Source organism: Balaenoptera ricei, chromosome 6 (assembly GCF_028023285.1).
Source record: "Balaenoptera ricei isolate mBalRic1 chromosome 6, mBalRic1.hap2, whole genome shotgun sequence".
Taxonomy (NCBI): domain Eukaryota; kingdom Metazoa; phylum Chordata; class Mammalia; order Artiodactyla; family Balaenopteridae; genus Balaenoptera; species Balaenoptera ricei.
Window position 1 is genome coordinate 24,697,939 of NC_082644.1, and position 25,685 is coordinate 24,723,623.

At 40.5% G+C, this 25,685-nt stretch overlaps 1 protein-coding gene and 1 pseudogene across 1 annotated transcript in view; one reads left to right on the top strand and one right to left on the bottom strand.

Moving 5' to 3' along the window:
• LOC132368253 (zinc finger protein 883-like) overlaps positions 1-25,685 on the top strand; it is a 96,904-nt gene that overhangs the window by 48,540 nt on the left and 22,679 nt on the right. Inside the window, exons 5-6 of the mRNA XM_059927046.1 lie at positions 20,028-20,086; positions 21,978-22,164. Coding sequence (XP_059783029.1) covers positions 20,028-20,086; positions 21,978-22,164 — 246 coding nt within the window. The remainder of the gene's footprint in view (positions 1-20,027; positions 20,087-21,977; positions 22,165-25,685) is intronic.
• Positions 7,609-10,640, bottom strand: LOC132367575 (nonsense-mediated mRNA decay factor SMG5-like; annotated as a pseudogene).

Below are 25,685 nucleotides of genomic sequence, written 5' to 3' on the forward strand. Positions count from 1 at the left end.
ATGATTTACATGGAGAGCATTGTTGTGAATGCATTTATACCTGGATAACACCATTTTCAACTTCCCATGCAAATAGTAGTTTTAGGAATATCTTTTATACATGTATTTTTAAACACTGCTTTGCAAGCAATACATTGTGGTGAACATATCTATTCCTTGATAAAACAGTTCTCAACTTCACAAGTAAGGGGCACTCTTAGAAACATCTTTTATACCTGTGTCTATAAAACCATTTTACATCTATTACACGTGGTAAATACATCTATTGCTTGAAATAACTCTATCAACTAGAGGTGAAATAGCACCCTTAGATACATCTTTTATACATGGCTCTTTAAACACACTATTTTATAATCATTACAAGTGGGAACACATTCTTTCACTGAAGTAACATTTTCTCAACTTCTCACAGAGGAAATACTGTAAGAAGCATCTTTTATAAATGTGCACTTAAACAATGCACATATAGGCAGCCCAGTGTGGCAAACACATTCATTCACTGAAATAACCTTTCTCACACCTTCTCGACCAAGTGGCCCTTTTAGAAACATGTTTATAACATTTATCTCTAATGTTTACCATGCAGACCAATGTGGCAAATATTCATTGAAATAGTGCTGTTCTAAAATGTGCACACTAGTAATGTTACATGAAATTTTTTCAAACGTGTCTTTAATAGTGATTTAAATGCAGACAATTGGATGGACAATCATTCACTGAAATAATTTTTCAAATTTTTCAAATGAAAGTAGTACTGTGAAACATTTATATATATGTGTATTTAAACAGTGATTTATATATGGAGTGAGCTGATGAACACATTTATTCTTTAAAATAATACAGTCCTCATAGGAGCTCATATGAACTTTGTTAGAAATATTTGTTTAAATATATCTACAGGGCTTCCCTGGTGGTGCAGTGGTTAAGAATCTGTCTGCCAATGCAGGGGACACGGATTCGATCCCTGGTCCAGGAAGATCCCACGTACAGTGGAGCAACTAAGCCCGTGCGCCACAATTACTGATCCTGAGCTCTAGAGCTCGCGTGCCACAACTACTGAGCCCGCATGCCACAGCTACTGAAGCCCGCGTGCCTAGAGCCCATGCTGCGCAATGAGAAGCCCACACACCACAACAAAGAGTAGCCCCCCACTCGACACAACTAGAGAAAAACCCGCGCGCAGCAACGAAGACCCAGCGCAGCCAAAGATAAAATAAATAAAAAGTTTTAAAAATGCTATGCCATGTTTAAATATATATATATATATATATATATATATATATATATATATATATTTATAAATATATATATATCTGTATCTACAAAGCTTCTTTCCAACCCAGGTGTGGCTTCTTCAGCGGACCAAGCTGCAACGCAGTATTGATTTGACAGAGCCTCTGCTTCAATGATGTCTGTCTCACAGTGGCTCCAGTAATTTCTATACTGCAAAATAAAGCCAAACTCTGGAAACAAACAAAAAAACAAAAAACAAAACAAAAACAAAAACAAAAAAGCCCCTTCTTTCCATATAGAACAATGTGGTGAACAATTCCTTCACCGAGAAAACATTGTTCACTATTTTTTGCAGATTATTGAGATTTAATTGCCAAATAACATTGTGTACTTTAAGGTGTACAATGTGGAGATTTGATACATGTATATATTGTGAAATGATTACCACAATAAGTTTAGTTAACATATCTATCACCTCACATAGTTATCTCTGTTTTCCATGATGATAACTTGTAACATCTACCCTCTTAGCATATTTCAAGTATATAGTATTGTTAACTATAGTCACATTGCTTTATATTACACCCTAGAACTTATTCATCTAAAAACTGGAAGTTTGTTCCCTTTGACCATCTTAGCCTCTCCCACCCGTATTCCTTACCTTTCCCTGCCAAATACCACCTACTCTCTGTTTCTATGACTTAGGGTTTCTTAGATTTCATGCATAAGTTAGGTGCTACAATATGCATCTTTCTCTGCCTGACTTATTTCACTTAGTATAATGCCCTCAAGGTCCATCAATGTTGTTGCAAATGGCAGACATTTATATGGTTGAAATATATTCCAATATATATATATATATACACACACATAATTTTCTTTATTCATTTATTGATCAGTGGACACAGGTTATTTTCATAATTTGACTACTGTAAATAATGCTTAAAGAACATGGAGGAGCAGACATCTCTTTGAGAGAGTGACTTCATTAGTTAAGAATGGACACCCAGAGAGGAACTGCTAGATCATATGGTAATTCTATTTTTAATTTTTAGGGGAAACTTCGTACTGTTTTCCAGTGGGTGCACCAATTTACTTTCCAACCAGCAGTGTACAAAAGTTCCCTTTTCTCCACATCGTTGCCAACACTTGTTATCTCCTCTCATTTTTATAATAGCCATTCTAACCAGGTGTGAGGTGATATTTCTTTGAGATTTTGATTTTCATTTCAGTGATGATTACTGGCATTGAGCAACTTTTCATGTATCTGTTGGCCATTTATATGTCTTCTTTGTGAAAAACAATGTCTATCGAGGTCTTTTATCCATTTTTTAACCAGATTATTTATTTATTATCATTATCACTATTATTATTTGATATTGAGCTGTATGAGTTTCTTATATATATATTAGAATTAACCCCTTATTAGATGTGGCTTGCAAATATTTGCACCCATTCTGTCAGTTGCCTTTCATTTTCTTATTTCCTTTGTTGTGTGTAGAAGCTGTGCAGAAGTTTGATGTAGTTCCACTTGTTTATTTTGGCTATTGTCTTTGTCCTTTGGTGTTGTATACATAAAATCATGGCCAAGACCAATGTCAAGAAGCTTTTCCCTTTATTTTCTCTGAGGAGTTTTATGGGTTCAGGTCTTACATTTAAGTCTTAATCCATTTGAAGTTAATTTTTGAGTGATTTAAGAAAAGGATCCAGTGTCATTATTTTGCATGTGAATATCCACTTTTTCAAATACTGTGTACTGAAGAGACTATCTTTTCCCCATTATATATTCACAGTTCCCTTCTCAAGTATTAGTAAGCCATATACATATGAGTTTTTTTCCTGTGCTCTCAATTCTGTTTCATTATCTACATGTGCATTTTTATGCCAGTACCATTCTGTTTTGATTAGTATTGCATTTTAATAGAGTTTGAAATCAGAAAGTGTGAAGCCTTCAGCTTTTAAAAAAATATTTCTCTGGATTACTTTGTCTATTTGGGGTCTGTTGTGGTTCCAGATTAATTTTAGCAACTTTATATTTCTGTGAAAAATGTAATTGACTCTTTGATAGGGGTTGCACTGAATCTATAGATGGCTTTGTATTGTAGGGACAGTATAACAATAACAATTCTTAGGAATGGATAAAGAAGATGTGGCACATATATACAATGGAATATTACTCAGCCATTAAATGAATCGAAATTGAGTTATTTGTAGTGAGGTGGATGGACCTAGAGTCTGACATACACAGTGAAGTAAGTCAGAAAGAGAAAAACAAATACCGTATGCTAACACATATATATGGAATCTAAAAAAAAAAAAAAAAAGTTCTGAAGAACCTAGAGGCAGGACAGGAATAAAGACGCAGACGTAGAGAATGGACTTCAGGACAAGGGGAGGGGGAAGGGTAAGCTGGGACGAAGTCAGAGACTGGCATGGACTTATAAATACTACCAAATGTAAAATAGATAGCTAGTGGGAAGCAGACGCATAGCACAGGGAGATCAGCTCGGTGCTTTGTGACCATCTAGAGGGGTGGGATAGGGAGGGTGGGAGGGAGATGCAAGAGGGAGGAGATATGGGGATATATGTATATGTATAGCTGATTCCCTTTGTTATAAAGCAGAAACTAACACACCATTGTAAAGCAATTATACTCCAATAAAGATGTTAAAAAAAAAAAACAAACCAATTCTTCCAGTACATGAATGTATCTTTCTGTTTATTTATGATTTCTTCAGTTTCTTTCATCAAAGTCTTATAGTTCTCAGTGTACAGATTTTTGCCTCCTTGGTTAAATTTATTCCTAAGTATATTATTATTTTTGATGCTATTGTAATGCGATTATTTTCTTTATTTCTTTTTCAGATAGTTTTTTCCTAGTGTAATGAAATGCAGCTACATTGTTTTTTATATTCTGTATCTTGTTACTTCATTAAATTTGTTTATTAGTTCTAAATGTTTTTTGCATAGGAGTATTGGATAGTCTACATATATAATAATATGTCATCTGCAAAAGCCAATTTTACTTCTTCCCTTCCGGTTTGGATGCCTATTCCTTCTTTTTCTCTTCTAATTGCTCGGGCCAGAACTACCAATACATTGTTGAGAGGACAGGTGAAAGTGGCATCCTTCTCTTTTCCAGAGGAAAAGATTTCAAACTTTTTCTGTGGAGTAAGATGTTAGCAGTGGGTTTGTCATATATGACCTTTATTATTTTGTGGGATATTCCTTCTATGTCCACTTGTTGAGAGTTTTTATCATGAAATAATTTTTAATTTTGTCCAATTCTTTTTCTGAATTTATTGAGATGATCATATGATTTTTAACTTTTGATTAAAGTGGTGTATCACATTTATTAATTTGTATATTTTGTATCATCCTTGCATCCAGGGATAAATCCCACTTTATCAGCGTGTGTGTTCCTTTTATTGTGTGACTGATTTGGATTACTACTATTTTGTTGATGATTTGCATCTATATTCATCAGGAATATTGGTTTGTGGCTTTTGTTTCTAGCCATGTCCTTATCAGGTTTTGGAAGCAGGGTAATTCTGACCTCAAAAAAATGAGTTTGGGAATGTTTTCTCCTCTACCATATTTTATAAGAATTTGGAAAGACTGGCACTACTTCCTCTTTAAATGCTTGGTAGAATTCATCTGGAAACCTATCTGCTCCTGGGCTTTTCTTGTTGGGAGGTTTTTGAATAGTGAGTCAATCTCATTACTCATTATAGGTCTGGTCAAATTTTCTCTTTCATCCTAATTCAGTCTTGGTAGCTTGTATGTTTCTTGGAATTTATCCATTTCTTCTAAGTAATCCTATTTATTAGCATATAAATGCCTATAGTAGTCTCCTATAATCCTTTGTATTTCTGTGGTATCAGTTACAAAGTCTGCTCTTATTCCTGATGTTAGTTTAGCTGAAGTTTTGTTGATTTTTCTTATTTTTTTTAAACTAGCTCTTCATTGTTTATCTGATTTTCACTTATTTTTGCTCTGATCTTCGTAATTTTCTTCTGCTAAACTTGGGTTTGCTTGTTTTCTTTTTTCTAATTCCTTGAGGTAAAAAGTTACATTGTTTACTTGAGATCTCTTTTTATCCTTAATGTAGGCGCTTTTCACTATAAACTTCTCTGTTAGGAGCACTTTTGCTGAATTCCATTAGTTTTGCCATGTTGTATTTCTATTTTTATGTATGTCAGAGTGTTTTTTACATCTCTTTTTATTATTTTTTTGATCCATTGGTTATTCAGGAGTATGTGTTTTAAAAATTTATACATATTTGCACATTTCCAGGTTTCCTCCTGTTATTGATCTCTAGTTTCATATCATTGTAGTAAAAAAAAAAAAATAGTACTTAACATGATTTAAATATTTTAATTTTGCTAAGACTTGCTTTGTAACCTATCACATGCTTTTTCCTGGAGAACATTTCATGTATCCTTGAGAAAATGTCTATTCTGTTGGTGTTTGACTGAATGCTCTGTGTATATCTGTTAGGTCCATTTAGTCTAAGTATAGCATAAGTGTGCTCTTTCTTTATTGATTTTCTGTATGGATCATATATCTGTTGATCATATATGATCATATATCTGTATGGATCATATATCTGTTGATCATATATGATCATATATGATCATATTGATTTTCTGTATGGATCATATATCTGTGGATCATATATGATCATATATCATATATATATATATATATATATCCATATATCTATCATATGGATCATATATCATTATCGAAAATGCGGTAATGAAATTCATACTATTACTGTATTGCTGTCCAATTTCTCCCTTCAGATCTGTTAGTATTGACTTAATATATTTAGGTGTACCAATGTCAGCTGCATAAAATTTACAAGTGTTAAATCCCCTTGCTGAATTGACCCTTCAATATTATATAATGACTTTCTGTGTCTCATGTTAAATGTTAGGCATAAAGTCTATTTTTTCTGTTATAAGTAGAGCTACCCTTGCTCATTTTTGTTTTTGTGGTTTTGTTTTTGTTTTTTTTTTTAGGTTTCAGGTCGGGGGGGGGTCTTTATTAAGTGATGCTTTAGTCTCAGTCTCTGCCAGGGACTGGAAATGGGGGTGATCACACTGCCCCCAGGTGGTCCCAGACTTACCGTCTTAGAGGAAGGAGGCGGGATGCCTGCTGTCCTCTGAGAACAGCCTGGGAAGCTCGGCTAGCACTGGGGCTGGGGGGAACAGCAGAGCTGAGATCCCCGCCTTCAACCCCCAGTCCAAGATATATGTGCAGCCTGAGGGGGAGGGGCTGAGGCAATCCTGGCCAAAGCCTCCCACACACAGCCCTGCTCTTGCTGTTCCACTCATGATCTCTGCTCCCACATTCACCTCGACACTCCAAAAGCTAGCCCCGTGCTCAGCTCCTCCAGGCCTTTAGTCCTGGGGAAGGACAAAAGTAGGGAAGCCTATCAGGGCAGAGGGCCCCTGGCCAGGCAGCTTCAAGGGACGTCTCCTTTCTGCTGCCCATCCGAACACAGGCCCCTCCCTAGAGAGTAAGGGGGGTGGTGGCCTCAAACGTCGCCCCCCTCCTCTTACTGGCATCCCACTCTGTCCCAGCACAGCAGCCCAGAGCACAAAGCACAGTGACCATGGGGCTGGTGGGCACAGAGCCCTCACTGGCATACAGGCCTGACTGCCTGAAGCCGTCATGGGCCTGCTCCCTGCACCAGAAGCCAGATGAAGGGAGACAGAAAAGAGAAGTGGGGCAATGGGTGTGCAGCCCCTGCAGCAGGATGGATCTAAGCCCTGCCCTGCTATTGGTGCAGGCAGCTCCAGGCCCCTCTTTCTTAAGAGTCCCCAAGGCTCCAGAGCTGCCCAGCTCTTGCAAAGGGAGATGAGAGGGGGATGGGTGGGCCTCGAGGAGAGGAAGGGTCTGCAGAGAACCACCCAGACATCTGGTGTTACCCAACTCTACCCACAAGGCCGGAGGGCCCAAACTCCTGGCACCAACCACCCTATGCCTTGGTTGAGGAAGAAGGGCCCCTTCTGCTGTCCCTTCCCCTCAGCGGTCCGGGAACGACTCCAATGAAACGCAGACACCCGTGCCTGCCACCTGCCCCTGGGGAAAGCAGGGGGGCTGAGACAGGAAGGCTGGCTAGGGGCCCACAGGCCTCTCCTGCTCCAAGCACTTTCCTTGCTTTCCTGACATTGTCTTGGAAACAGGGGGACCCCACCCTCCCAGCTGGCTCCTGGGCCCTTCCTGCAGCCTGTGTGCAGCTGGGCTTCCTTCCTGTGTACATGTGTGAGTCTGCGTGTGGTGGGATGACTACAGGTGGTGGTCCTGGCTGCCAGGGAGGGCAGGAGAGACGTGCAGTCAGCCCGCTGCAGGGCCTGGGGGTCGGTCTCAACCAATCTCCTTCCACTGCTTGTAGAAGTCCAGAACATTCTTGATGTCCACACTGGCATGTGCAGCAGCCCGCAAGGCTGCCTGCATAGGGCCTGAGAGCATGCTGGGGTTGTCCAGTGGAAGGCCTGTGATGATGGTCACCATGCCGCTCAGGTCCTGCTCACCTGCCTTCTGGGCCAGAGTCAGCTGTTTGCAGCTGTCCAGGATCTTACAGAGCGTCTAGGCATCTGCATCCTGCCTCTTCAGCTTATGCCACTCGAAGCTCTTCCCCACCTCTTTCTGGCAGCCAATGTTCCTGTTCCCTTTTTTAAACTCTGCCTCCAGGTACTGGATTCCATCCTGGGCCCCTGGGTGTTCCTTCTTCAGCAAATCCAGGCCATCGATCACTGTCATTGGGATGATGACAATGAAGAGGCCACTGGTGGCCAGCTGGCGGATGATAGGGAGGTGGTGGCAGAGGGCTTGGGTGTCGGGGACGAGGTAGGGAGACATTGCTGACTGGGCCTTGGGCTGCTGCAGGCTCCCTTCCAGCTGAGAGACCTCAAGCTGAAGTCATCGCTGGGCCATGTCTCTCATTAGGCCATTCCGCCGAGCTTCCTCCTGTGCCATGCGGAACTGGGCCCGGGCCTGCTGCTGCAGCCTCTCTTGCTCAGGCTGGGAGATGCTGACCTCTGGGTTGAACTGTAGGCTGCTGCCGTGCCGGCGGGCAATGAAGTGGCCAACGCTGTGGATGCAGCAGATGTGCACGACTGTCTCCTCTAAGGTGCTGAGCAAGAGCTGATCCGTGTCACAGTTAAAGCATCTGTGGGCAGCCTGGAAGGGAGGCAGACTGTGAAGTGCCATGTCCTCTGGGAGCAGCAGGCTAGACGGGCGGTCAGGCAGTTCACAACCCTCAAGGAGATCCTGGACCTTGGGACACAGGACCAGGCCAGACTCTTGGAGTTCGCCAGCAGCTGGCAACAGATTCAGCAACACAGACAGGCAGTTCCACAGACTTAGAGAGCTCTGCGCACATACAAGGATGATGCCGCGGTTGGCTCGCGGCCAGCCCAGGAAGACTTTCACAGCAGGAAGCTGGCCTTCGGCCATGAGGACTTGCAGCTTCTCCTGGATGCTGTGCTCGTTCCAACAGCCCCGCCCACTGTTGGACTCACTTCCCTCCGACTCAGAGCCCTCTTCAGAGGCTGGCTCTGAGGGCTTGTCCGCATCCCCATTGACACGGGGCCTGGGGCTGGCCAAGGTGGGAGCTTTGGTGGTGGGCTGGAGGAGCAGGTTGCTGAAGGTGGGGGCCAGTTGGAAGCAGCCTTTAGTCTGGAACATCTGGGTGGACCTCGCTTGTAGATTGCTGGCAATGCTGGCCTCGCTGGGGTCCAGTGGGCCACTGAAGGATTCAGGAGCCTCTGACCCGGCCCGAGGTGGCTCCAGGCTAGGGCCCGTGTCCCTTCCTCATCCTCCTTATCTTCCAGGTCTGATCTGGACTCTTGGCTCTTCATTTCTGAATCTGTCTTGGCATCAAAGGACGTTCCCCCACCTTCAAGACTCTTGTCAGAGCCACTGTCCGAGCCCTCACTGTCCTGGGCTGAGTCATGGCTCAAGTCCTACTCAAAGCCTTCACTCATGTCACTGTCATCACCAGCTGTGGGTGGGCGGCAGAGGCAGGAGAGGCGGGAGAACTTCTGGTTCTTTCTGACTTCGCCCTCTTGAGGTCCTCTGCAGGAGGAGGCTCAAGACCCAGACCCTCCTCCTTCTCCAAGGGTCCCTTGGACTCTGGTTCATCTGTGCCATCGCTCTGGAATGCCGGGACAGGAGTCTCGCCCTCTTGCAGCTCAGCTTGCAGCCCTATGTTGACATGATTGACGAGGCGGGAGAAGAGGGCCAGGGTGAAGGCAATGGCTGCGCTGTACTGCTCGGCTCCTGCTCTCTTCAAGCTGTGCACACCCATAAAGCAGATGATGACCGTTTGAAAGATGAGAAGGTCTGGGAGGAAAGCATATCCCCTCTCATACTCCTCCTCATCCGCACTGGCCAGGCTGAGGTTGGGTGGGGAGGGCAGGTAGGAGAGACAGAGCTTGAAGTCCTTCAGGACTGACTGGCAAAGTGACATCAGCTTTGAGTCCAGGGAGCTGCTTTTGGGCTGCAGGAGGCTTTGCAGATACATAAAGTTCACCAGCAACCTCTTAATGTCTTTACATCGCTTCTTGTTGGGAGAGAGTTTCCTAGTCTCGCACTTCTTCAGCTGTGGTACATTTTGGCTGCCTTGTCACGCAGCCGCTTGAGATTCCCATAGGGCCCCTCAAAGGACACTTCTGACTAGATGCAGCACAGGTAGCAATACATGGCTTCCACGTTACAGTACTTGCTGCCTGCAAGGGTGCCCAGCTGGTTGAAGGCATTCCGATCTGGTGAGCCACTGACAGGGCTTGGTAGTAAAATCTCTCAGCTAGCAGCTCAGAGTTTACGCCAGCTAATTCATTCTGATATCATGACAAATCCCCCAGGTACATTAGCCATTGGTGGCATGCCGTCTGTGCCCAATCCATCTCCTTCCCTGAGGCAGACACTGGCTTCCTGCATCCTATGAGGGGGTCGGTGACATGGGTCCAGTCGATGCAGCATTGCAGTTCTAGCTGGTAGTGGGACTGGATATAGAGAAGGAGATGCTGGTAGAAGCCAATCCCAGCGACCAGGTGTTTCCTGTAGGCACATTCTAAGGTGCTCCGGCTGTGGATATGCTTTCTGAGTCGTGATAAGCTGGATAACTTCGCAGCATACCTTTCTCCACAGCAGCTGTTCAGCCTTCCTCCCGTAGTCCACCGGGTGCTTGACGCAGAGATCACAGCTTGTTCCTCAGGCTAATGTTCTCTGGTTTGAACCCTTCTTGATAAGCGGTTTTGTTGCAAAGGATGAGGTCAAGTCGATGCACAGCCTTCACCACAGTTCGGATAAAGCCGCTTAGTGTTGGGGACCTTTGCTTCGCGGGCTCGCTGCTCTCCCCTTTGGTGGGGGGGGAGGGGCGCTTGGCTCATGGTGCCTGGGCCCGAGGATGGCTCCCGGTCACAGGCCCCCACTATACCCACCACTATCGCCAGCACTGCCGTCTTTCTGGCCGCGGCAGCAGCCGGCCCTGCTCTGCCGCCATCGCAGGGAGATGGCTGCCCGCGACTGCCAACCCTTGCTCATTTTTGGTTTTTATTTTCATGGAATATATTTTTTCCATCTCCTCACTTTTATTTGTCATGAAAGCTGGAAAAAAAAATCTCTTTAGGTGGAATACAGTTAGTCTTTTTAAAAATTCGTTCAATCACTCTGTCTTTTAACTGGAAATGTTTATCTATTTACATTTAGAGTATTTATTTATATGTAAGAGCTTACTAATGACATCTTGTTAATTTTTTCTGGCTGTTTTGTAGTCTTCCTGTTCCTTTCTTTGTCTCTTGATGTCTTTCTTTGTGAACTGATGATTTCCTGTAGAGGAATGTTTGGTTTTCTTTACTTTTTCTCTTGTGTATCTACTGTAGGTCTTTGCTTTGTGGTTACTGTGAAGCTGATAAGCCATGAACATCTTATACATATGACAGTCTATTTTAGGCTGCGACAACCTAACTATTCACATACAGATTCTGCCCTTTTACTCGCTCCCCGCAACAGTTTATGATTTGACTTCACAGTTTATGTATTTTTATATTGTTTATCTATAGCAAATTAGTGTGTAAGTATAGTTATTTTTAATGCTTCTGTCCTTTAACCTTTGTATGATTAATTAACACACCATCATATTTATGCATTGTTGTATTCCTATTTCACTATATACTTGCCTTACCAATGTGTTTTGTATCTTTTAGTTTTAATGTTCTTAGTGTTTTTTCATTTAACCTTGAAGAACTCCCTTTGGCAATGTAAGCAGTGTAGGTCTAGCAGTTGTGTATTCCATTAGATTTTCCTTGTCTGAGAGTCTTTATCACTCCATTTCTGAAAGACAGCTTTTCAGGTAAACTATTTTTGGTTAATTTTTTTTTTTTTTCTTTCAGCATGTTGAATTTATCATCCCACTCTCTCATACCCTGCAAAGTTTATTTTGAGGTATCTGCTGATAGTCTTATGGGGAGGGGGTTTCCACTGCATGTGATGCTTCTTTTTTCCTTGTTGCTTTTAAAACTTTCTCTTTGCCTTTGATTTTAGGCAGTTTTATCACAATGCTTGTTGGAGAAGATCTCTCTGGGTTGGATCTGTTTGGAGACTTATGAGCTTTGTAAACTTGGATGTCCAAATATCTCTGCAGAGATGGAAAGTTCTCAGCCATTATTTCCTTAAATATACTTTCTACCCCTTTCTTTGTCTCATCCTCTGGGACCAGAGTTATGCATAGATTATTACTTGTAATGGTTTCCTGTAGTTCACAAAGGCTTTCTTCACTTTTTTTTTTGGTTCTTTTTGTAAGCTAACATATGATGTATCATACAAAATGTTCAATATGCACTTGAAGCAAAGTGTGTGTTCTGTGCTTTCTGGGTGGAGTGTTCTATGTATGTCTTTTAGGTCTAATTGTTTTATATTGTTGTTCAGATTTTCTATTTCCTTATTGATCCTCTGGCTGGTTGTTCTATTATTGAATATGGGGTATTGAAATCTTGCTCTCTAGCTGTGGACGTGTCTGTATCTCCCTTCAATTTTGTCGACATTTGCCTTGTATACTTTGGCACTCTGAGGTTTGTTGTGTACATATCTATAGTTATTATATATTCTCAGTGAAATATTTCTTTTACCAATACATAGTGTTCTTATTTTTCTCTTTTACCAGTTTTATATTTAACATCTATTTTGTCTGATATTAATATATAGCCATGCAGCTCTTTTGGTTACTATTTGCATAGGATATCTTTTCCATCCTTTCACTTTTAACTTATGTGTATCCTTAGATCTAAAGTGAGTCTGCTGTATATAGTATATCCTTTTTGTTAAAATCAGCTGTGCAAAACTATGCCTTGTGCTTCAGAATTTTAATCCACTTATATTTAATTACTGTTAAGAAATAATTCTTTTGTTATTTTTCCATAAATAAAGTAATTATTTGTTTCTGTAATTCTTATGCCTTTTTGTGGTAACTCATTTTGTCTATGACTACCTTCCCTTGTGTTTAGTAAATTGTTTGTAGTCACATGTGTCAGCTGCCTTCTAACTCCTTTTACAGATATTTTCTTTGTGGTTACCATAAGGGTTACATCTAACATCCTAAAGTTATAGTACTCTATTTTGAATTGAAACAATATAAATGTAATTGCACACAAAACTACCCCTTTATAATTCCATCTCCCTGCACTTTATGTTACTGATGTCTCAAGGTACATCTTTATAGTTTCTTTGCTCATTAGCACAGTTTTATAATGACATTCATGCATTTTTCTTTTAAATCCTGTAGAAAATAAAAAGTAAAGTTATAAACAAAATTATAATTTTTAAAAATTTTCTCATGGGTATACCTTTACTGGAGATCGTTACATGTTCATATGGTTTCAAATTACTCCCTAGTGTCCTTTCATTATAATCTGGAGGAGTCCCTTCAGCATTTTTTAGGGTAGTCTAGTGATCATGAATTCCCTCAGCTTTTGTTTAACAGGGAATATGTTAATATCTTACACATTTATAAAGTCATTTTTTTCTGGATATAAAACTCTCAATTGGATATAAAATTCTCAGTTGATAAGATTTTTTTCCCCTTTCAATACTTTCTATATAGCATCCAATGCCTTCTGGCCTCCAAGATTTCTGCTGAGAAATTCGTTGATAATCTTAATGAGGATGGATACCTTGTTCGTGACAAGTCACTTTTTTCCTACTACTTTCAAGATTCTCTCCTTGTCTTTGTCTTTCAACAGTTTAATTTTAATGTATCTCAGTGTAGGCCTCTTTGGGTTTATCCTCTTTGTAGATGATTGAGTTTCTTGAATTTGTACATACCTCCTTTTCTCTAATTTGGGAGATTTTTGGCCCTCGTCCTTCAAGTAATCTCTCTGCTCTTTTCTCTCTTCTTCATCTGGGACTCACATAATGCATACATAGGTACATTTGATGTTTTAAATAACCTGATGTTTTAAATAACTAATTTTTAACGAGTCTCACTCTAGCTTCTCCTTGGAGCTATGTAATTTATTATATGGGTCCACCAATAATCTAGTTCTCCAGAGAATGCAAATCTAAGATCTGCAGGTCTTAAAAAATTAACCTTAGTAAAGCAGTTTGGCCACTGAATTCAGCTCTCTTCAGAAAGGATTAATTTCCTCCACGCACCTCCTCGGTAATGATCGGATAAAAAGAATATGGGGTTATATGGACCTATTTTGAAATTTAGGTTCTGCCCTGATAATTCTAGTTTAGGTTACCCCCTTCTTTCCCTTGAAAGCTCCCTGAGGGTGCAACACTGTTATAGTCTTGAGTGGTTGTACAGATATATGGAGGGTTAGGTGACTAAATCCTATGTCAGGTTCTTTCCCTGAAGTTTGTCAGAATACTCAGATAAAATGATTATTTTAATTGTTATTTTTTACAGAGGGATGTCTAATCTGTGATTTGGTTTCACCCTACTTTCTAGCTAATAATTCTCAGGAAAAAGGGCCCCTGAGAGTAGCTGTGATTAAATTCAAAAAGCAAATACAAATGAAACATAAATTCTTTAAAAAATAAAATCAAGAGGTATTTTTAAAAAACTTTATTTGTTCATCATTTTGAAAGATTTTGCTGTTCTCCCCAACTGCCAAGTTTACAGTTTTTTTTTTTAGTCCCTTTCTTTCTTTCTTTTCTTTCTTTTTTTTCTTGCTTTGTTTCTGACAAGAAATTTGTCATTTTTATCTTAGCTTCCTTGTACAAATTATTTTTTTCTCCAGCTGCTTTTATTTTTTAAAGCTTTTTTTAAAAATTAATTTATTTTATTTTATTTATTTTTGGCTGCATTGGGTCTTTGTTGCTGTGCACGGGCTTTCTCTAGTTGTGGTGAGCAGGGGCTACTCTTCATTGCGGTGCACAGGCTTCTCATTGTGGTGCCTTCTTTTGCTGCAGAGCACAGGCTCTAGGCACGTGGGCTTCAGTAGCTGCAGCACTGTGGGCTCAGTAGTTGTGGCTCACGGGCTCTAGATCGCAGGCTCAGTAGTTGTGGCACACAGGCTTAGTTGCTCCGCGGCATGTGGGATCTTCCTGGACCAGGGATCAAGCCCGTGTCCCCTGCATTGGCAGGAGGATTCTTAACCACTGTGCCACCAGGGAAGCCTCCAGCTGCTTTTAATATTTTATATTTATCACTGGTTTTGAGCAATTTGATTATGATATACTTTGGTGTAGCTTTATGTTTCTTATGCTTGACATAAACTTCATGGATGTATGGATTTACAGTTTGAAAAGTTTTCAAGCATTATTTCTCTAAATTTTCTCTCCCATATCACTCACACTCCTACAGGAACTCCAATTGCATATTTACCTGGTCACTTGAAGTTTTTCTACCATTTGCTGTTCATTGTTAATTTTTTTCTCTGTTTTTTTTTTTTCCTTATGTCTTTTCCCTAGAAATTCATAATGTGCTGTTGATCCCATCAATTGTATTTCTTATATCAAGCATTGTAGCTTTCATCTACATCTAGAAGTTCAATTTGAATCTTTTTTCTCCCATGCCTCTACTTAACTTTTTGAATGTACAGAATACAGTGACAATAACTGTTTTAAAACCCTTCTCCTATTTCTAACACCAGTATATGATTAGCAACAATTTTAATTGGTTTATTTTGCTCCGCATGGATCCCATTTTCTTGAATCTTTACAAATCTGGTCATTTTCAATTGGATTACAGACTCGTTGGGTGGTGGATATTTTGTAGCCAAATAAATATTCTTGAGCTTGGTTCTGAGATGTATTTATGTTATTTGTAAACGGTTTGATCTTTTTGTGTTTTGCCATTAAGATTTGTTAAGTGAGATGAGAGCAAGGCTCTTCTTTGGACTATCTTGTCCTGAACAAAGGGCCAGTCATGACCAAGCACCTCAACCTAAGGGAGCAGCACCAATTTGGTCAGGACTTTCTGCCAGGTTAGTGCCATACTCTCTTGCTCTCTTGCTGTGATTCCAACTAATAGACTAATCCTGAACAGAAAACCAAGAGCAGAGTAAAGGGATTTTTATTTCTTTTTCCCTACTGTCAACACAGCATCTAGAATAATAGGTGTCACACAGCAGGTTCTATGAATACACAGAAAAGATATTTCATATATAATATGTATAATATATGAGATGAGATGTATATATACTTTATCTCCATTAGTAATCTTTACTTAAATTCGATTATGACTTATTTAATAAAGCTCCACCAGCCTTTTTGTGCTTATTATTTTTAATTCATTAGAGAGGTGTATTAGTTTGCTAGGTCTGCCATAACAAAATGGTGCAGACTGAGGGCTCAAGCAACAGAAATACATTTTCTTACAGTTCGAGAGTCTAGAAGTTCATAATCAAGGTGTCCTTAATTTTGGTGTCTTCTGTGGAATCTCTCCTTGGCTTGCAGGTGGTTGTCTCCTTTTTTAAATTGAAATATATTTGACATATAACATTATGTAAATTTAAGTTGTAAAACATGTTGATTTGGTAGGTTTATGTATTGTAGTATGATTGCTGTTGTAGTGACAATTAGCACCTTGATCATGTCACATGATTATCTTTTTTTTTTTTGGTGATTGGAATAATTAAGACCTAGTCTTACCAAGTTTGACGATTATAATACAATATTGTTGTTTATATTCACTATATTGTGCTTTAGATCTCTGGGACTTTTTTTAGTGTTGCCTTCTTATTGTGTCTTCATATGGTCTTTCTTCTGTAGGTATGCATTCCTTGTGTCTCCTTGTGTATCCAAAGCTTCTTATAAGAACACCAGTTGGATTGGATTAGAGCTTACCTTAACAGCCTCATTTTAACTTAATTACTTCTCTGAAGGCCCTAACTCTGAATATAGTTACATAGTAGGGTACTCAGGCTTAGGACTTCAACATATTAATTTGGGAGGTGGGCACAATTCAGCCCATAATAGAGGACAAATTTATGATAAAATTGAAAATGAGTAACTTGTCATTATGTGCATGAAAATCCAAGACCACTAATACTAAAATTAGTTAAAAAATAAATTAGAGAATGAATGAGAAAATATTGTTAATATATCAAAACAAGCATCTCTCCTATGTGCAAATAAATATTTGTTATACCATATGTGAGAGTGTTTTATTTACTGTAATAAGGTTCAAATTCAAAGAACTTAATAAATGTTTACCTATATGTAAGTCTATATGAAGAAAAGTATTAACCTGCATAAGAGATTTAAAGAAGAGAGAGGATATATATTGGCCAGGATTATATTAGTGGCAGACAGGATAATGTCACTATTTCACTTTTGTAAAGATATCTTTTCTTACAGGTGTGCAGGGTGCAGCCCAGCAATGTAGTTCTAAATAGTTTGACCTGATGATATGATTACACTTTAATTAAGGGTCAAAATAAGCTGTAAATAAGTAGAAAAAAGAAAAGCTTGTATTTGAAAAATGTATTTGTGTGGTGTACTGCACTGAATAAAATTGAGGCTAATTAACATTGGTTATGTTTGGGAAGGAGATGGAGAGCGGGAACTTCCTCCAATTATCCCATCAAGCACTACTCTTTTGATGAAACTGATCTTGTGTTTTTGTATAATTTAAAACAAAATGTTGAAATATATTTATATACATTAAAGAACACAGGAAACATTCCATACAATGTTGAAAGAATAATGATTTTTCAACAGCCTTGCTCAGATCAGAATTGGTGGTGTATGAAAAAAATACTTGCAAAGTATATTGAGTATTTTCCTAGGCCTATGTCATGAGGAGGGCCATCTAGTTTGCATAAAACAAACATGGTTGGGCTATCAGTGCATTATACTGTCATATTTAGATTTAGCGTTAGAAGGTCAGGCATTTTTACATAGAAAATCATTGCCGAATGCAAGTTCATGTACCTGATGCACAGTAAGGCCAAACAGACCAAAACATTGATGTTTGGAGCAGGTAAAGATTTACTGCAGTGGTCAAGCAAGGAGAATGAACGGGTGGCTCATGCTCAAAAGACCTGAACTCCTAGATGATTTGGGGGGAAGAGTTTTATAGGCATATTTGGGGGCGGAGCCTGCAAGGTATCTACTTTGGTTGGTGATGAGGTGACTGGGTGCTCTTCAGGAATATTGTGCTCAACCTGAAGTTAACCATCCTCCTGCAGAGAGGGGGCTTTAGATCCTGCAACAAAACTCAAAGATATTTTATGTATAATCCCTTGAGGAGGAACCAGGTCCCTGTTTTACAGCTGCACTATTGTTTCTTGACTTCTCCTCTTTGCTTCTGCATTCCCTCCCTTCCCTGGTTAGTAACTGTTTGAATCTGTCCTTTGGAACTCAGCGATGGTCTAGGAGCTGAAACCTTTTTCCTACAAAGATGCAAGGGACTGGGAAAGGCTTTTGTATCCAGAAGAGCCCTGTAGCGTCCTGCTTGGTTTCAAAATTGCAGTAAATGAAAAAGAAGTCTGTCCCATTATGACTAAACCAGTGAACTCACTTTTGAGAAAATACGCTATTTGTCTTTCACAAAGGACGCCCCCTTGATGCCAAGTAGGTTAATTAATGCAGAGACGGAAAATTCTATTCCATTAGGAGGATATTTTCTCGGGACTATCAGGATCTAGCAATCTGGAGAATCTGATATCAGCCATGACCTTTACGTGCTTGCCTTGGTACACCCACATAGGCCAGGTATGGAGATAGTCCAAGAACCACAGTGCGGAGAAACACCCGATCCGGGGTCTCGGGGAACCCAGGACCACGGCACAAGCATTTCCCCCGTATTTCTACTCTGCCGCAATAAATTGATTGCTCTGTTCAAGACACCCCAGGGCGCGGGGAGCGACGGGAAATGTAGTCTTTCTCCCTCCACAGCCCTCCTGGTCTCTGGGGCTTCCTCTGCGCCTGTGCAACATAGGCCCCACCTCATCCCTTCCGCCCTCACAGGCATCGTGGTGTGTAGCATCTGGAGCTTCGGTCCTCGCAGGTGCGGGATCTGCACGGCGGGGACGGGGACTTCGCGTGGCCTGAAGCTTTGCTGAGAGCCGCGTTCTTGTGGCGGGGGCGGAAGCGGGACGTCTCGGGCCGTCCTCTGGCCCAGGCGGGACAGCAGTGCCCGGGTCTGGCCTGGACCTCCGCCCTGGGAAGGTGGGTGGGGCGATCCCGGTTCGGGCCTTGTGGTCTCCGGGGCAGGTGGAGCTGAGACCCGTTAGGAGCGGGGACGGTGCGTGTGGGGACGGAATGCCCGGCCCCGCCCGCATCTGACGGGGGGACGCCGGGGCGGACAGTGGGAGGGAAAGCGCGGTGGTCACGCTGGCCGTGAGCGGGCCAGAAAGCGCGGGCGGAGGGTGTGCTGGGCCGCCCTGCTCTGGAGCGGGAGAGACCCGGTCAGTTACAGCCGTGTCACCTGTACTGTGGGCGGGAGAAGTAACCTGGGGGCGAGTCAGGTCTGCAGAGGAGGCTATGAATAATGCCTGCTTCATGGCGTTGTTCTGAGAATTCGATGTGGTGTCATTTGGAAAAAGAGCCAAGTGCCAGGTACTAACCGCCGAAAAAGTGATAATAGCTGTTATACTTAGAAGACAGTTTGTTCTTTTCATTGGGTGGTTTACATAAGCCTCCCAATTATCTCGTGATAGCGGTATGAGCATCTGCATTAGACACACGTTAAGCAAAAAGCAAATCTGAGTCTCAGGTTGGTGAGGTGGTCCTGAGTTTGAGAGGGCCGGTGACTTCTCCAGGCTCAACCGGATTGTGACAGAGCCAGGAGTCGAACAGTCGTTCATACTGTTCAGTCATCAAAAGAAACTTATCAAGAGTCCGTTTTGAGAAACTGCAGCCCACTTAAATGATGTTTTTAAAAATTGTCTTAAAGCTTGCCATGCTTTTTACTGGGCTTCCTGTGGATTTTCTAACTCAAGGGGTAAACAGTTTTGCTGGGTAAACAATTTTGCTTGGCAAACAAAGTAAGGATGCAGGCTGTGTCTTTCCTTCTACTGTTAATTTTAATGAAACATGTCCTTTGGTGTATTTTAGTCTGTTAGTTTTTGTTTGTATTGTTTAAATTAGTAAAAAAAGTTATTTTTACCAACTGAGAAGTGGTAGGTTTAAGCCCCATGATCATTTCAAACTGGAAAATGGACAAGTGGTGCTTCCACAGGGTACTTCCCTTGCCTTTTCAAGGGCCAAAGTGAGTCCTTAGGGAGGCTACCCCTCAGCTGGGCTGCTGAGGCAATTGGGGAGTGAATGTAGGAACTATAAGGCAGGCCGGGTGTCCTGACCCTTTCCTCTTTCTGTCCCCCCAGCTGAGTCTTCACCGTCCTCTACGCTCTCCCAAGACCTACTGAAAATGAACACATCTGAGGTGAGCTCTTTATTCATCCCCCTGTTAGTGGTATGATGGATTCAACTCTTGATTTCAGATTGCTCTCAGATTGTGTTACACATCTTTTATCAGTGTAAGTTATTTCCCTTTTATAATCAGTTTTACTTGGGTCATGAATGTACCCTGAATTATATCGAATACCTTTTTGTATCTATTGGAGTAAATCTATAGCTTATTTTTTTGAATCTCCAAATATTAGAGGTAGCAGGTAGCTTAAATGGATTTTAGAATGTTCACTTACTCTTGAATTCTTGTATAGACCCTACTTGATAATGGGTGTGAGCCTTTTTTGTTTTTGGTTTTAAATTTGTAACTGACATCTTTTTGCTATTATCATATTTGAACTTTTATTCTGTATTCACACACTAGATTAGCCTATAATTTTGTTTTCTTATGTCCCTGACTAACTGTGGTATCTTGGCTATATTAGTCTTTGGGGCTCTTTTCTGCTCTTTTCTCCTCTCCTCTCCTTTCCCTTCCCCCTTCCTTCATTTATCCTTTCTCTCTCTCTCTCTCTCTCTGTCTATTTCATACGAGAAAATCATCTGTTATAGACTTCCTGAAACTCATCTCTAAAACTGGACTTTGTGAGTACATCTGCTTTTTGTGTGTTGATGTAGATTACTGAGTCACTTTATTTAAACAGTCATGGATCTAGTCTGGTTTTCTATTTTTTAATTATTTTCAGAGAAAATTGTACATTTTTGTCTGTTTTTACAATGTATTTTCATGACCTTGCTGATAGTTTTCTCTTATATTTGTTGTTACATCTATCATTTCTGTCTACATATATTTAAACTTTCTACTTAACACAGGGAATGCTGATCAGAAAACAACCAAATGTGTTAACGGGTTGGCCCTGTCATAAATCTAGAATTTCAGAGTCTGAGGTTGGGCTTGGAAATTTGTACTGGTAGTGTATTCTAAATACTGAGTTGAGGGAGCGTACACTCAACCATTTTGCTGGTTCCAACTTCAGTACACCAGCTGTCACTTTCTTTTTTAGATAGGTGATATATTCACATGACTATAAAATCTAAACAGAAAGCAGATTGAGGTCTTGATCAGTTTGAATTAATTATTTTTTGTGGTGCAAAGTATGAATCAAAGTTATTGTTATTATTTTTTGTCTAATGGAGTTTTTTAGTCTAACATGATTTGTGTCAGAATATACTTTCTCCATTGAATTGCCCAGACACCTAAATTAAAGAAATGTGTGTGTGCATTATGTTTGTATATATCATTTTTAGACTTTTTCTTTTGATCTCTGTGTTTCATTTTCATTAATATCACACACTTTCTTTGTCTTAAGCTCTATGGTATGTCTTGAAATCAAGTAATATCAGTCCTCCGACCTTGTTCTTTTTCAAAACTGTTTTCATATTCTAGGTTGTTTGCTTTCTATGTAAATATTAGAATTAACTTGTGATTCTAAAAATCCTGGTAAGCTTTTGATTATGATTTCATTGAATCTGTAGATTTCTTTGTGGAGAACTGACAATCTCCATCATACTGAATCTCCTAATCTATGCATTCAATATTTATCTCTGTTTACTAGGTTGTTTAGAGAATTTTGAGCTGAGAAAAGACATGACCTGACTTATATTTTAATAATAACTCTGAGAGTGGACTCTAGTGAGACAGTGGTGGAAACAAATGATGTAGCAGGACTTTCAGTAATCCTTTCAAGAAATGGTGATGTTAGCAGTTGTACTTTGAAGTGATCAAATTTTGGATGGAATTTAAAGGCAGAGCCAAAACTATGAAAATGCCTGCTTCCCTAGGACATCACAGATAATGTGTGTACCATCAGATATTTTTGATTTTTCATAATGTGAACAAATTTCAGTTTTTATCTTACATTCCAAAGGTATTATCCATGTCACCTAATTTTGAATTCTTCAGATTGATGAGAAATGTGCTTTCACAGACATCAGTGTCATTCAGGGATGTGACTGTGGAGTTTACCCAGGAGGAGTGGCAGTGTATGAACTCTGCTCAGCGGACCCTGTACAGAGATGTGATGCTGGAGAACTACAGCCACCTTGTCTCATTGGGTGAGCCTACTTTATCATGCGACTGCCTACAGTGTATTTGATTTTCTGTTTCTTCTCCTGTTTTTTAAAAAATCATCTATATTGAGGTATAATTAACAGAAAATAAAATTCAACAAATTTCTATGTATAATTCAGTGACTTTTGAAAAATGTGTACGGCTATACCACCAAAACCATACAGATATTTCTATCATGTGAAAATTTGCCTTATGGCCTTTCTCAGTCCTCTCTTCCCACCCATTTTATGATAATCACTGATCCTCTTTCTATTTCAATACTTTTGCCTTTTTTGAAAATTCTTATAAATGGAATCACACTTTATATACTGTCTGTATGGCTTCTTTCCCTTAGCGTAATTCTTTGGAGATTCATGGAAATTGTTGTGTGTGTCTGTATTTATTCTTTATAGTGATGAGTAATGTTTCATTCTATGGCATGTATTTTCAGTTGTTGATAAGACATGAGGTCCTCTTTGCTTTGGTGCTATCATAAGTAAAGGTGCTATGAATATTTAAGTCCAGTCTGTGTGTGGCTATGTTTTCATACCTTTGTGTAAAGACCCTAGTTGTTGTTTCCTGGGTCTTACGGCAAGTATTTATACCTACAGGAATACCTGGTTTTATTGTGCTTTACTTTATTAGGCTTCTCAGCTGTTACTTTTTTTTACAAATGGAAAGTTTGTGGCAGCCCCTTGGGTCCAACCCTGTCTATTGCTGCCAGTTTTCAAACAGCATTTGCTCACTTTGTGTCTCTGTGTCATGTTTTGGTAATTCTCACAACGTTTCAGACTCTTTCATTATTATATTTGTTATGGTGATCTGTTGTGATTGTTTTGGGGCACCATGAATTGCACCCGTATGAGATGGCAAACTTGATTGATAAATATGTGTGTGTTTTGACTGCTCCGCTGACCGGCCATTCCCCCATCTCTCTCTTTCTCTTCAGACCTCCTATTTCCTGAGACATAATAATATTGAAATCAGGCCAATTAATAACCCTACAATGGCTTGTAAGTGTTCAAGTGAAAGGAAGAGTTACATGCCACTTACTTTAAATTAAAAAATAGAAATTATTAGTAAGGAAGGCATGTCGAAAGCCGAGATATACTGAAAGCTAGGCTCGTCGCACCAGTTAGCCAAGTTGTGAATGCAAAAGAAAAGTTCTTGAAGGACAATTAAAGTGATAACTCGAGTGAACACATGAATGATAAGAAAGTGAAACAGCCTGATTACTGATATGGAGAATATTTTAGCGTCCTGGATAAAAGGTCAAACAACAGTCCCTTAAGCCAAAGTGTAATCCAGGGCAAGGTCCTAACTCTCTTCAATTCTGTAAAGGCTGAGAGAGGCAAGGAACCTGCAGAAGAGTTTGAATCTATTATAGGTTGGTTCATGAGGGTTAAGGAAAGAAGCCGTCTCTATAAGATGAACGTGCAAGGGGGAGCAGCAAGTGCTGATGTAGAAGCTGCAGCAAGTTATCCAGAAGATCTAGCTAAGATGATTAATGAAGGTGGCTACACTACACAACAGAGTTTTAATGTAGGTGAAATACTCTTCTATTGGAAAAGATGCCATCTAGGACTTTCGTACGTAGAGAGGAGAAGTCAACGCCTGGCTTCAAAGCTTCAAGGGATAGACTGACTCTCTTGTTGCAAGCTAATGCAGCTGGTGACTTTAATTTGAATCCAGGGCTCATTTACCATTCCAGAAATTCTAGGGGCCTTAGGAATTATGCTGAATTTACTTTGCCTGTGCTCTGGAAATGGAACAACAAAGCCTGGATGACAGCACGTATGTTGACAACATGATTTACTGAGTATTTTAAGCCTGTTGTTAGACCTACTGCTCAGAAAAAAGATTTCTTTCAAAACATGCTCATTGATTATGCACCTGGTCACTCAAGAGCTCTGATGGAGATGTACAATGTGATTAGTATGTTTATGCTTGCTAACACAACATCCATTCTGCAGCCCATGTGTTGAGTTGTTTTGACTTTCAAGTCTTATTATTTAAAAAATATATTTTGTAAAGCTATGGCTGCCATAGATAGTGATTCCTCTGTGGGTCTGGGCAGAGTCAATTGAGAACCTTCTGGAAAGGGTTGACCATTCTAGATGCAATTAAGAACATTTGTGATTCACGGGAAGGGTTTACAATATCAGCCTGAACAGGAGTTTGGAAGAAGTTGATTCCAATCATTATGGATGACTTTGAGGGGTTCCAAACTTGAGTGAAGGATGTAACTGCAGATGTGGTGGAAGAAGCAGAAGAATCAGAATTAGAAGCGGATCCTGAAGATGTGACTGAACTGCTGCAATCCCATGATAAAAATTTAATGGGGCTTCCCTGGTGGCGCAGTGGTTGAGAATCTGCCTGCCAATGCAGGGGATCTGGGTTCGAGCCCTGGTCTGGGAAGATCACACATGCCACGGAGCAATTAGGCCCATGAGCCACAACTACTGAGCCTGCGCGTCTGGAGCCTGTGCTCCGCAGCAAGAGAGGCCGTGATAGTGAGAGGCCCGCACACTGCGATGAAGAGTGGCCCCTACTTGCCGCAACTAGAGAAAGCCCTCGCACAGAAACGAAGACCCAACACAGCCAAAATAAATAAATTAATTAATTAATTAATTAAAAAAAAAATTTAATGGGTGAGGAGTTGCTTCTTGAAGGAGCAAAGAAAGTGGTTTCTTGAGATGGAATCTATGGGTGAAGACACTCTGAAGATCCTTCAGATGATAACAAAGGATTTAGAATATTACACATTTAGTTAATAAAGTAGTGGCAGGGTTTGAGAGGATTGACTAGTTTTGAAAGAAGTTTTACTGTCCGTAAAATGCTGTCAATTCGCTTTGCATATTATGGAGAAATAATTCATGAAAGGAAGAGTCAATTGATGTGACAAACTTCATTGTTGTCTTTTTTTTTTTTTTAAAGGACTTGATCATTTTTTTTTTTTAATTTCTTTATTTATGGTTGTGTTGGGTCTTCGTTTCTGTGCGAGGGCGCTCTCTAGTTGCGGCAAGCGGGGGCCTGTTGTCTTGTTTTAAGAAACTGCCACAGCCACCCCAGCCTTCAGTAACCACCACCATTAATAGTCAGCAGCATCAACACTGAGGCAAACCCTCCACCAGCAAGATTACCATGCACTGAAGGCTCAGTGATGGTTAGCATTTTTTAGCAATAAAGTGTTTTTTTAAATAAGATATGTACATTGTTTTGTTTTTTTTTTTTTTTTAATTTATTTATTTATTTATTTATTTTTGGCTGTGTTGGGTCTTCGTTTCTGTGCGAGGGCTTTCTCTAGTTGCGGCGAGCGGGGGCCACTCTTCATCGCGGTGCGCGGGCCTCTCACTATCGCGGCCTCTCTTGTTGCGGAGCACAGGCTCCAGACGCGCAAGCTCAGTAGTCGTGGCTCACGGGCCTAGTTGCTCCGCGGCATGTGGGATCTTCCCAGACCAGGGCTCGAACCCGTGTCCCCCTGCATTGGCAGGCAGATTCTCAACCACTGCGCCACCAGGGAAGC